The following is a 13,199-nucleotide window of genomic DNA, read 5'->3' as shown; positions in this document are numbered from 1 at the left end:
CCTCCTCCGTGGGGAAAGCGATAAAGTTTCCCAGCTGTCAGCCTAGCCACAACAACTTTTGAGGGACTGTTTTTCATTCACCATCTCAATTGCAAAAGAGAAAAAAAGTTTACAATTGAGCTTTTGCAAGATATTGAAATATAATGCTGCTGTCAGTGATGTCATCATGACATATTACTTCCTAGTACGAGAAAACAAGCACAAGTGAAGGAGGCAGGGCCGCATATTGTAACGTACTCCATGTTCTGCTTGGTTGGCAGGGTAACTATAACTATTTGCCCGCCAATAACTTCAATTGACTCTGAGATGTTTAATTTACATTAAATTGCCATGAAAGTCTCCACAATGACATATAAGTCAAAGGGGTTTTATTTGACAGTTTTGTGCAAACTAGTAGTCCAGGCCCATTTCAGCCCTTGGCAGGCTCTCTGAATCAATAAATACAGAAACATGAAGACATGTGAAGACAACAGAATTATGAAGACATTTAAAGATAATTTATTTTCCATGTATTTTCTTTCTCAGTATGTGCAGTCTGAGTCAGAGAGTTAGCTTGATGGTGTTTAATGATTCTGTGTGCTCTTCTCTCTTGCCTTCATTAATGACAGATGCTCAAGCTCACAGTATAGGCTACAGTCTGCACACACACACTTTTTAGAGAAGAGTAGAGTAGAGTAGAGTAGAGTATAATTTATTGATCCCGAGCAAATTAAGGTTTTAACTATATACATACATAAATATGGAAGAAGACACAAAGACATCACACACAACATTGCACATAATTGAGAGACACCTTTCACCTGTAATTATACTGCACGTTCATGAATTTATGAACCAATTTGAAGGGGCTTTTTCCCCATCAAAGATCGATTTTTAACTAAAATGTTTGTGTGACACAAATTATGAAAAAAAAAACGCTAGGACGCCAGCTTTGTAGCATTAACTTAATTCGCTTGGGAGAGATTAAGAGTAAAGAGTTTCCAAAAAAAGTATGCAAAATTTTAAAAGGGATGGCGAAATATTGTTTAAAGATTGAAAAGAAAATGCTTTGGTTTGCTTTAAAATGCTGTTCGACAACAATGTCACACCTGTTGTCATAGTCTCTACTGTATTATTGTGTTATGAGTCTTGCTGAGTCATGTTCAGCGCAAACACACACACACACACACGGACGCACACACACACACACACACACACACACACGGGCAAACACACACACACACGGGCAAACACACACACACACACACGCACGCACACACACACACACACAAACACACACACACACACACACACACACACACACACACACACACACACACACACACACACACACACACACACACACTTCCTATCCCGATACCCACAGCCTGTTGCCACTCTACTCAAGAGAGGGAGTGAAAGGCTGAACTAAAGGAGTGGTTCTTATCAGAACTGATAGCAGGCAGGGTGCAAGCCATGGGGTGGCTGGCTGGCTATAGTCAGTGGATGAATGAATGGATAAGGGGGCCAGGGTTTGCAGGCAGAGACGCATCTTGTCACCAGGCTAGGCAGGCTAAGGTTGCTCTTCCTGGGTGGACAGCGGGGAAACTTTATTGTTTTCCCCACGGAGGCGGGACGACACCGAGGCCACAAGCAATAGGGAAGGACGGAAGGAACGAGTTTGCTTTCTACCCCCTCTTATCATGTTTGATGTCTGGGGGCAATGGCTGGCTGTTGGATGGATAAAGACTCACCCAGTCAAACTCACTCCTCAAGACTGTAGGTATAGGGGTGGCATGTGCGAGTAAATGAAAGGTGCACGTCCTATCAAAACTGATGGCAGGATGCAAGGGCTGACTGTTGGATGGATAAAGGCTCACCCAGTCAAACTCACTCATCAAGACCGTGAGGGCATGTGCGAGTATATGACAGGCGCACATCTTATCAAAACTGATGGCAGGATGCAAGGGCTGAATGTTGGGTGGATAAAGACTCACCCACTCAAACTCACTCCTCAAGCCTTGGTGTGTGTATAGGCAGGGCCATGTGGTGCTGCTCTGCGGGGGGGATGCCAGTCATTGGTGTTGGCACTGTGCCCACAGCACTAGAAGGGATTGTGAAGATGATGACGCCTTTAGACGGGCCAGATGGGGACAACAAGAAATGTGAGTTTGTGTTTTGCTCGTCAACTCTTCCACAAGTTGACTTTACTCTGACTTCATCAATTCGACCACAGTTGACTGTTGTCCAGGTAAAACGCGATGGTGGTGTTAACGTTGTGCTTGTAATTCATTTCTATGGGGATAAGAATAAAGTTGATCATGTGTAATTCAAAGATATAGAATTTCAGATATTTAGATGTATAATACCGGTAGTTATAATGAATGAGTAACATTATTGTGTAAGTTAGTCATGAAGCACTATGTATTTTGTAACACCATGGTCATTTACTCTCTACCAACAATGTGTTTTTACAAGTATCAGGAAAAAGAAATTGTGAACATGTTGATTGCTTTTCTGGGATTTTAAACATTTTCATGATCCATGTTTATTTGAAGTTTGGTGTAACTGAACTCTACAACTATCAGTGTTGTTGGGGAAAACATTTTATGTATGGTTTATATAAAATCTTTGTCTTATGACTGCTCAAAACTATTGTCGTATTCTTGTTTTCGCATATGTAGGAGAATAACATTGCATTTGTTAATTATATCAATTTCCCATTTATTTTCTTTAAGGTTTTCCATGTTGATTGAAATGCATGTTAAAGCAACATCAAGTAGTTTTTTGTCATCACCCTTGTGTTTGGGGTGGAATTACCAGAAATTCAATCCTTTAAGTTTTCTCTGTTGTTACGGCCCATTGAGAGAATTCTAGAGTAGAGTAGAGTAGAGTAGAGTAGAGTATCATTTATTGATCCCGAGGGAAATTAAGGTGTCAACTAGCATACATACATAAATACAGAAGAAGACACAAAGACATCACACACAACATTGCACATAATTGAGAGACACCTTTCACCTGTAATTATACTGCACGTTCATGAATTTATGAACCAATTTGAAGGGGCTTTTTCCCCATCAAAGATCGATTTTTAACTAAAATGTTTGTGACAAATGATGAAAAAAAACCGCTAGGACGCCAGCTTTGTAGCATTAACTTAATTCGCTTGGGAGAGATTAAGAGTAAAGAGTTTCCAAAAAAAGTATCCAAAATTTTTAAAGGGATGGCGAAATATTGTTTAAAGTTTGAAAAGAAAATGCTTTGGTTTGCTTTAAAATGCTGTTCGACAACAATGACACACCTGTTGTCATAGTCTCTACTGTATTTTTGTGTTATGAGTCTTGCTGAGTCATGTTTAGCGCAAACAAACACACACGCACGCACACACACACGCACACACACACACACACACACACACACACACACACACACACACACGCACACACACACACACACACACACAAACACACACACACGGCCATAACTATTGAGGACACAGAGGTCATGTCCTCGGTATTGTTTTTAAGAAATGTAAAATATGAAAATCTATCTATGATCAACAATGATAAACTCAGTCTGTATATGTCACCCCCATTTATCCTCAGGACAGTGAGTAATGGAAACAAACTAACTGAAGAGTTAGAAGCATTCTAAATGTATAGTATTGAATACAGCATGTATTTGACCCCAGTATTTGAAAATGCACACACACACAAACACACACACACACACACACACACACACACACACACACACACACACACACACACACACACACACACACACACACACACACACACACACACACACACACACACACACACACACACACACACACACACACACACACTTCCTTTCCCTATACCCACAGCCTGTTGCCACTCTTTGCTGAGGGCCTATGGTAAGGTGTAAGTGTGTGTAGTGACGTGACAGAGTGCAGGGCAGCAGGGCAGGGCTGAGCTGAGAAGTGGTGATTACCACAGCTGACTGCCCCCACCCAGCCACAACCTCCATCTTGAAATACTGATAGCAGAGCCCTCCAGAAGACACACATACTGTACACACATTCATGTACAGTTTCACATACCCTACACGCATACATACACTTTCACACACATGCACATACCCATACCAAGCCATACCCATACACTTGCACATGCAAAGACATGCATTTTCATAAATCCATCCATACACACTTTCACACACTATACACATACACACATGTGTACCAGGGCTTGACATTAACTTTCCTGCTTGCCGGCCGCTGTGGCTAGTGGTTTTCCTGAGTTACTAACCATCCAGCTATTCTACTAGCCAAATTAAAATCATCATGCTGTATCTAACCTCAGAAGATGAGGTGATTAAAGCAAGAAGATGAGTGCATGGGTTTCTACATTGAAATAAAGCAAACAAATAGAAACTGAGTGACTGATATTTTTCTTGAACTTAAATACGAACAATTGATACACAGGGGCAACGTGCAGAATATACACTATTCTGATATGTCATACCATAGAATAAGCTACCTGTCAAATTGGCTAGTGACACAGAAATTGTTACCAGCCACCGCCAAGTTTTACCATTTGGCCGGTTGGCAGGTGCCAGTGTCAAGCCCTGATGTGTAGCCTACAAGGATGGAAATTCACACCAGCCGACACTCAAATGCTGGTATAATACGAACGAGGCCCAGCTGTATTTTTGGTACTATTTAATTTTTTTGTTTATGGATGATTTTGCCATTATTTTGCGTTTGTTATGCTGTCTGGTAATTTCCTGTTCTGATACACAGAGACATGTTTGTGTGGAGACAAACATACAGACATAGATTCCCAGCCCCAGCAAGATTGCTATTGTTTTGTAATGGAAAATGCTTACCCAGAAGTGTACCCAGAAATTTGCTTGAAAGTGGCCTAAACATAGTGTCCCATGAATAGCTATCTCTACATGGCAATGTAGCCTACAGGAATAGACAACGTAGGCCTATGCAATTGTAAATGACATCAAATAAAAGCTCACTATCTAATGCAAAGTCTTTGTTGTTCCCTCATTAACTCAAGAGCTTGAATGTGTTACATTAATTAACTTTAATTTCATCCAAATCATTGACAGATTGCAACACGGATTGCTACAAATGAAAACGCATTGTAAAACATACAACTGAAAACATTGTAAACAAGACATATAGGGCAAACCAGGTGAACAGAAATATAGGTCACCTCAGCCTTAAGACACAAACTTATTTAAAAGTCATAACATGGAAATCTATACACGAAACAGTGGGCTAGTAGTCTTTCATAATATGGAAAGTACGTGCGATGTTTTATGCAACGCGAAGGGTATACATTATAAAGTGCAAGCCGAAGTGACGTAGCCGTTGTAAATAAGCTCGTGGATGTGACGATGACCTCATGTGACTTGGTCGCTGTCCAGCACACTAACAACACAGGACGAAGGAATATTTCTCTCTACTAATTTCTCAATTTCTAACTCCTAATTGCAAAACCATTCATTGATAAAGAGTTCAATTTATTTTTTTTACAACGACGCATGATGAGTATAATTTAAACGGACGCCACGATGTTGGAATAAACGGAAACTTTGTGGCACGCACTTCTATCTTCAGGAGCGGTAATTCTCGGAACAGCCACCCAGGCATCGCAAACAAGTGTGCGATGCTTTCAAAGAGGGAGAAAGAACTGCTTGTGAGAATATGGGACAGGATGTTACCAATTGGAGAGGATATTGGTTCTGAGGCTCTCTTAAGGTAATGTTATTTGATAATAGAAGCCTAAAATCTGTTTTTATATGGCAATGATATGTATTGGGTGAATTTCCAAACGGATGTTTATCATGTAAACATGTCATCATGTTCATTACAATGTGTTGACAAGTTGGTGAAGTTGCTTCATTGCTTCATAAGCACATGCATATAGGCTAATCTACCAGCAATTGAAATAACTGACATTTAACATCATGAAAGCATAATGCACACATTACGCATGATGTCACTCATACATTACGCACGTGATGACGTATGTTTATAAAAGATGGACGATTACCACCAAAAGTAACATAATATACTGTCTGTCCATAGGATGTTTACGACATTTCCGAAGACCAAAACGTATTTTGCTCATCTGGACATCAGCCCCAGGTCGGCGCCACTGCTCTCTCTGGGCCAGAAGATTGTGGAAGCTCTCCACGAAGGGGCCACGAACATCACCACCCTGACCACTACGCTTGCTCCCCTCAGCAGGTTCCATGCCTATCAGCTGAGAATAGATCCCACTAATTTCAAGGTTGCCTATTTTAAATATTCCGTACATTGCAATTGATGTGCAAGTGTAGTGTGTGTGTGTGTGTGTGTGTGTGTGTGTGTGTGTGTGTGTGTGTGTGTGTGTGTGTGTGTGTGTGTGTGTGCATGCAGGGTCACTGACAGCTTTGGCCGGGCCCGTGACAAAGTCATCTGGAAAGCCCCCCAAAGCAATACATACAATGTAATGAGAACTTAATTCTGGGCCCGTCTCTCCCTGGGTGGGCCCGGGACAACAGACCCCTCTGCCTACCCCGGAAAGCCTTCCATTCTCTCAATGCATCCAATGGCAGACTCTTGTCCTACATCCTAAGTAACAGTCTAACGCAGGGGTGTCAAACTCAAATTGACCGAGGGCCAAAATCAAAATCCGGATTGAAGTCGCAGGCCAAACTCAATATGTTTTTACAAAAATTGACTAAAATTGCTCATATTTAAATTTATGTTTGAACAGATTCCCATCATAGTTCAAATGTGCCTGCACATATTCTGTTGCATTTCATTGTGAGCTTTTTCAATGGCCTGGTCCCACTCATTTTCCTGTGATATGCAAATTTTCATGTTCAAATCTTAGTACGCTATACAGTTGTGGTGTATGTGGGCCAACTGTAATACATATTTGAAATGATCTCGCGGGCCAAATAAAATGGCTCCGCGGGCCAAATTTGGCCCCCGGGCCTGAGTTTGACATCCCTGGTCTAACGTGTGCTCTCTCCTATTCATCCCCCAGCTTTTCTCCCACTGTGTCCTGGTGACGCTGGCGTGTCACATGGGGGACGAGTTTGACCCGATAGCCCACGCTGCTTGTGACAAGTACCTGTCGGCGTTTGCTGCTGTGCTCTCCGAGAAATACAGATGAAGAAGACTGCACATAAGAGAAACTTAGAGATGAAGACTGCACACAAGAGAGATATATGAGAGAAATGTAGAGACGAAGACTGCACACAAGAGAAATATATGAGAGAAACTTAGAGATGAAGACTGCACACAAGAGAGATATATGAGAGAAATGTAGAGACGAAGACTGCACACAAGAGAAATATACATAGAATAGTTGACATCTGCACATAAGACTGCTCATGAAAACGTTTTGTTGCTCTTACAAGTCATTCAGGTGTGAGAAAAGTCCCGCACACTATCCATTCCACTTCCTTGTAAAGGTAACACTTTCTTTGACGGGGTCTTCATAAGGGTGTCATGTAATTGCCATAAGAATGACATGACCCATGGCAGAAACATTCATGACAATTTATTGATGTTGTTATAATGTTTCATTCAGCCTTGGAATGTCATGACACCCAAACAATGTCAACTTGACATTCCAAGACACATTAGGACAACACAGAATGACACCTTATGACAACTGTCATGAATAGCCTAACAATAACATGTCATTAATGTTTCTGAGATTATTCTTTTGCCAGTTACATGGCACCCTTATTTAGGCCTCTTCAGGTGTTTGAATACAACGTTTCAGTCATCTTTCATCTTCAGGTAGATTCAAGGAAATCAAGGAATTTGTCTAAAGGAGGTCAAATGACCAGGATGTACAGTATTAAAATGACTTGCTTGTGGAATGGGACATTGTGCTAGACCATTCCTACATGTGAACGGACTAAGTTTGCAAAACCGCTCTTTATGGAACTGCTCTCACAAGTCATAAACCCAAAGAGTGCTGTGTCGGCTAAGACACCTGGATTATATACGGGTACATGGCCATAGGGACACAGGTGTGAATATGGCCTGGGTCATTTCTTAAGCCCACCCCATCTGTCCTACTTGTTTCTTGCAATACTCTTCACTTTCCTATCACAATAAAGACCCAAGTTACCATATAAAAATAGATTTCAAAAGGTGAATCAAAAGAGTTCAGTTGTTTACAAATACTATGTGTCCTCTTGGAGCTTGAAAGACAACCACGGATGACATTCTTGGAATGGCGAACACAAAGCCAGTTTTATCAACAGGCAGACTAGGAAGTTGCCTATGGGCCCCACCAAAACTGTTCACTGTAGGGGCAGGCCCACAGCAGTCAGCCCCGCCATAGTAAATGCCAGCAAAAATACCTCAAGTGTGCCCCCCTTGTCTATACTTTGTCTCAGGCCCCCAAATCAGTAGAACCACCACTGGGGGAGCAGAAATGTCTTTCCAGCGCTAAGAGGACGTGAAGTTGCTCCCAATCACTGTCAACTGAACTGCTTGGATAACATGACCTGGAGAAATGAGGCAACAAGTCCGAAACATAGACTGAAGAGATAAGATAGAACTTTTGTAATAAAGTTATTTATTTGATGACCTGGGTGTGTGATTTTGTTTTTTTTGTAGATATGGTGTATCAAACGATATTTAAATGTTATTGGTGTTGCTGTTGTTAAGTTGATTACTAGATTATTGCTAATCTGGGGAGTCATGGGTGAGCGGTTAGGGCGTCAGACTTGCATCCCAGAGGTTGCCGGTTCAACTCCCGACCTGCCAGCTTGGTGGGGGGAGTAATTAACCAGTGCACTCCCCCATACTCCTCCATGACTGAGGTACCCTGAACATGGTATCATCCCACCGCACTGCTTCCCATGGGGCGCCACTAAGGGCTGTCTCCTTGCACGGGTGAGGCATAAATGCAATTTCGTTGTGTGCAGTGTGCAGTGTTCACTTGTGTGCTGTGGAGTGTTGTGTCACAATGACAATGGGAGTTGGAGTTTCCCAATGGGCTTTCACTTTCACTTTTTTAATTATTGCTATTACATATCTGTAGTTGCAGCTATTGCAGCAGCAGAGTAGTTGTAGGTCTTGTCTTTCTTGTCACAAAACAAAGTAGGCTATAGTAAGATGGTGTAGTAGCAATATTTAATATTGAAAAGATTAAGGCAACACATGAGCACAACCTCAAGCAGAGTTGTGTATAGTAGAAATATGGTGAATTCACGGAAATTGGGCCACTTTGGGCCATTCACTTATATGCAAAAAAAGGTGGCCCAGTTTACCCGAATTCGCCATACTGTTACATACACTAGTATGTTACAGCTGCAGATGCAATATCATACTACTGGTGTTGTTATTACATCAATAACAGTACTTATTCGTCTACTTTATACAACTCTCTGACCTCAAGTCACAGGCTTCCTCACATTTTAAGGCAGGTTTTTTTTTTAAATAATTCTACGGCGCCATCTGCAGGCCGTGAATTATTTAATGAATCCAGAAAGTAATATAACAAAATTGTTGCTGACGTAGGCTGACAGATTGCTCTGATTGGCCGATCAAAGAGTTGCCGCAGCCCTATCTAAGCGCACTTTGAAAGGGGACACATTTTTTGTCTGTAGCATACTTGGCCCTACTCCTCGACTGTGCCTCCTAAATACAAATGACAAACTCTGACACATTCAGATGTACTGCATTCCTAAGGAAGACGCCTGAAGTTGTTTGCATTTGCACTTCATGAGCCGCCCACGGCGCAAGGGAAAACCTGTAAACAACATGTCCACCTTGACAGCACGTGCACCAGGCCTGACTCAGATCGCTGTCCATGGTCCTGAAGCCATCGATCTTTGAGTGGACCACAAGTGGAGAGTTCGAAGTGCTGAACTCGTTGTAGCGTCACAAATAGGCCTAATGAAACGTTCAGTGTCAAAAGTAAAAGTATAAGTATAATTTCATGGTGTGAGTACAACACTAGCACATGATATTGCATACCTGTAAAAGCCTACCAGTTAATAACTGTTAACATACGCAATATCATGTGCTAGTGTTGTACTCACACCATGAAATTACACTTTGAGTGTTACGATTTAGGCTACTCTGTAGGCCCACGTGTTGAATCAGCACGGCAAACGTCTATTTTTCAACGATTTCAAACCAAAATAACAACTCCATTGCCAAAAAATAAAGCTTCAATTCTGTTTAAGTCACATACAACAAATTAAGCGGCGCTGTTGCCATTTACGGACAACAGTTACTTTTAAAGCCTTTGTGCTTTAGAACAGCCCTCTCGTCTTGCTGTGTTGGCCTATGTTCTTGACTCGCATATAACAGTGTGTGTGCGCATAGCCTACGCTGCACTAAAAGGTGAACGAACCTAGGCAAGAAGGCAAGGTACTAAATAAATCTCTTTTCTATAGCGTTACCAATTGAATTGGCTTTCAAACTGCGAAAAGAAAAGATAGCACTAGAGCTAGAGCACGTCATCCAATATATTAATTTAAAATAATTTGATTTGATTTACCACCTGCCTTTGTAAATGGAGTTCCAGTACACGAGACAAAATAATAATAATAATAATAATAATAATAATAATAATAATAATAATAATAATAATAATAATAATAATAAACAAGATTTGGGTTGATGTCACTTTTATTGATCTTGCACAGCAATGGCAGTGTGCGTTGTCGCTTGTATGTGCCCAAGGAGCCAATCGTCCATTTAGTGGTACTGGCGGCATAGGGCTGAGATCACACAAGCCAAGAACTTCTGCCAGGTAGCCTGGACCTCTGGTGTGAAGGCAAGGCCCATCTTTCCAGCAACCACCACGCTCAGGCAGTCTCCCAGCAGCTGCGAAGTTGAAACAAACACACAAAACTCCAAATTACTTCACCCATTCACCTTAACGCATAGCCTACCTTTTTGTTTTCATTAGGAAACAAACTCCAGTTAATCAGTGTGAGAGAGAGAGAGAGAGAGAGAGAGAGACAGAGAGACAGAGAGACCGAGAGAGACAGAGACAGAGACAGAGACAGAGAGAGAGAGTAGTTCTACGCACTTTGAAGTTGTCTGGGTCCACGTGCAGCTTCTCGGAATGCAGGACGCTGAGCTCGCTGTAGGTGTTCTTGATGTCATCCATGTTCTTCACGGCCCGGTCCAGGCCGTGGAGCACGGTGATGCCGTGCTGGGCCACCATTGGGTTGGCCGCGATGGCATCGGCGTTATACAAGTTACCAAAGCCGCCAAAATAACGCTGGGTCCAAGGGTACACGACCAGGCACCTGGAAAGAAGGTGCAGAGACAGTTATAGGCTAGTCTTCGATCTGGCATTCCCTCTCTCTTGGGATTTTAACACGTTTCGCTGTTGTTTACGCTCTCTCTCTCGCTCTCTCTCTCTCTCTCTCTCTCTCTCTCTCTCTCTCTCTCTCTCTCTCTCTCTCTCTCTCTCTCTCTCACACACACACACACACACACACACACACACACGCACGCACGCAGAGAGAGAGAGAGAGAGAGAGAGAGAGAGAGAGAGAGAGAGAGAGAGAGAGAGAGAGAGAGAGAATCTAAACAACAACGAAACGTGTTAAAATCCCAAATAACAAAACCAAGTATGATAAAATGGTGCATATACTGCATCATCCATGTATACCTTACCTCTGCAGGGCTTTGGGCCCGATTTCCTCATAGTTCATGTTGCCGAAAATATCGGTGATGATCGCGCGCTCCTTGTCTGTCCACTGAACCATGGTGGTGTTCGATGATTGTTCCTGTTTACTATGGAATCATAACTTTTACACATGTCTTGCCGACCTATTTATGCATTTAACCGACACCTCCCTTGCGTGAAAAGAGTCACATCTATTGGATGCTGCTCTTTACCTTGGAAGTATAGCACTCGTGACCCCGCCTTTTCAGTTTCAGGGGGTATCTGGGGACACCTCGGTGACGTTGAAGTGCGCTATTACCAATTTATGACTAAGCTTATGTCTGTGTTAACGTGTTAACGTGTTGGGTGATGTATCGATTTATGGAGGGTAAGCGACATGGAATACCTTGATACCTTGACCAAATTATTTAACCCCTTAAGGCGCGGCTTTATAAATTCATTGTTACCAATATGGTAATGACCAAGTCGTGGTGCATTACTAAAGGGCCTGTGTTGTGTCATAGTATTGTAGTGTTATGGTAGTTACATTTCAATGTCTATTACAGCGTGCCACTGGAGGTACGCCGCGCATTAAGGGGCTACAGAAAGGCAATAAGAATCAACTAGGGAAATGGGTTGCTTACGATTTCTTTTGTTGCTTAGATGTACCAATTTACCAAAACAAAGAAAGAAAAAAAAGAAAAATAATTCAACATGTTAAGAAATGCTCGAATCTATAGCTTGCTTCCAGTTAGGCCTAACTGGGAATAGACCTGGACATGGTAATTAAACTTGAAGATGTCTTGAATTTCGAAAACGTGACGACCAACCAGTGCTGTCAGGTCGTGTAAAGGGGGCTTATCTCTCTCACACACGCACTCTCCCATGTCTCTTATCGGCAATGACGACTCCCCAAGTCAACTTAGCATTGCAATGTTCATATAAACCTAATATTAAAAAAACGACCTGATTTATAGGCGTTTTCATGTGATGTTCTGTGATTTTTTTCGATATCAAGCTGCATTTGATAGGCCTACTCATGCCAACAATTACTGGGATTCATTGAAGCTAAATGAAAATAAGCAACCAAGTATAGGCCTAAATGCCTGTTCATATTTTATTTGACTGCCTATTCTATGCCAAACCATGTTTCAATACATTTAGTCCTCTTTCAAGGAAATAAATTCCATCAATATTTATTGGCCTATAGGCTATATTGGGCAATTTGAGATAATGGCTGCCTAAAGAGTCGTAGCCTGTTTATTTTGTTTTGTTTTGTTGTTTTTTTCTTACCGAATGGGATAGGCTACCAGCCAAAACATGTAGGGCTATCATTTTACATAATTTTACAATCATTTTACCTGTTATGTGCATAGTTTTACTAATGCGTAACGACAGATCACATATTCGGTTATTGCCTTATGCATCCTAATGTTGTTAACTTATTAGATGATGATTGGATTTACCGCAGTATGGTGACAAACTGAATCTAAAACCTCTGATGTTTTGATATTATGCATACAGGCCTAATTGAGGAAGAATTATGAGTTCGACGAAATT

General features: G+C 41.7%; 2 protein-coding genes across 2 annotated transcripts; one reads left to right on the top strand and one right to left on the bottom strand.

The window, feature by feature from the left end:
• Positions 1–5,429: 5,429 nt before the first annotated feature.
• Positions 5,430–8,556, top strand: hbae4 (hemoglobin alpha embryonic-4). The gene is made up of 3 exons (XM_063221281.1): positions 5,430–5,746; positions 6,077–6,281; positions 7,026–8,556. Exons 1-3 carry the CDS (start codon positions 5,655–5,657, stop codon positions 7,152–7,154), a joined length of 426 nt encoding a protein of 141 aa, XP_063077351.1. The 5' UTR covers positions 5,430–5,654; the 3' UTR covers positions 7,155–8,556.
• A 2,074-nt stretch (positions 8,557–10,630) lies between these two features.
• hbbe2 (hemoglobin beta embryonic-2) lies at positions 10,631–11,887 on the bottom strand. The gene is made up of 3 exons (XM_063221280.1): positions 11,648–11,887; positions 11,052–11,274; positions 10,631–10,843 (listed from the first exon to the last, which is right to left on the bottom strand). The coding sequence occupies exons 1-3, from the start codon at positions 11,737–11,739 to the stop codon at positions 10,715–10,717; spliced, it is 444 nt and encodes a 147-aa protein (XP_063077350.1). The 5' UTR covers positions 11,740–11,887; the 3' UTR covers positions 10,631–10,714.
• Positions 11,888–13,199: the final 1,312 nt, after the last annotated feature.

This window comes from Engraulis encrasicolus, chromosome 17 (assembly GCF_034702125.1).
Source record: "Engraulis encrasicolus isolate BLACKSEA-1 chromosome 17, IST_EnEncr_1.0, whole genome shotgun sequence".
NCBI lineage: Eukaryota > Metazoa > Chordata > Actinopteri > Clupeiformes > Engraulidae > Engraulis > Engraulis encrasicolus.
Note: the sequence above shows the minus strand (reverse complement) of the source record. Positions and strands in the feature narration are given on the sequence as shown.

Excerpts from the sequence above, each read along its gene's own strand:
- hbae4 (XM_063221281.1), top strand. The coding sequence starts at position 5,655 with ATGCTTTCAAAGAGGGAGAAAGAACTGCTTGTGAGAATATGGGACAGG. Across the intron at positions 5,747-6,076 it reads GGTTCTGAGGCTCTCTTAAG|GATGTTTACGACATTTCCGA; the intron begins GTAATGTTATTT and ends GTCTGTCCATAG. Across the intron at positions 6,282-7,025 it reads TAGATCCCACTAATTTCAAG|CTTTTCTCCCACTGTGTCCT; the intron begins GTTGCCTATTTT and ends TTCATCCCCCAG.
- hbbe2 (XM_063221280.1), bottom strand. The coding sequence starts at position 11,739 with ATGGTTCAGTGGACAGACAAGGAGCGCGCGATCATCACCGATATTTTC. Across the intron at positions 11,275-11,647 it reads GGGCCCAAAGCCCTGCAGAG|GTGCCTGGTCGTGTACCCTT; the intron begins GTAAGGTATACA and ends CCTTCTTTCCAG. Across the intron at positions 10,844-11,051 it reads TGGACCCAGACAACTTCAAA|CTGCTGGGAGACTGCCTGAG; the intron begins GTGCGTAGAACT and ends TCAACTTCGCAG.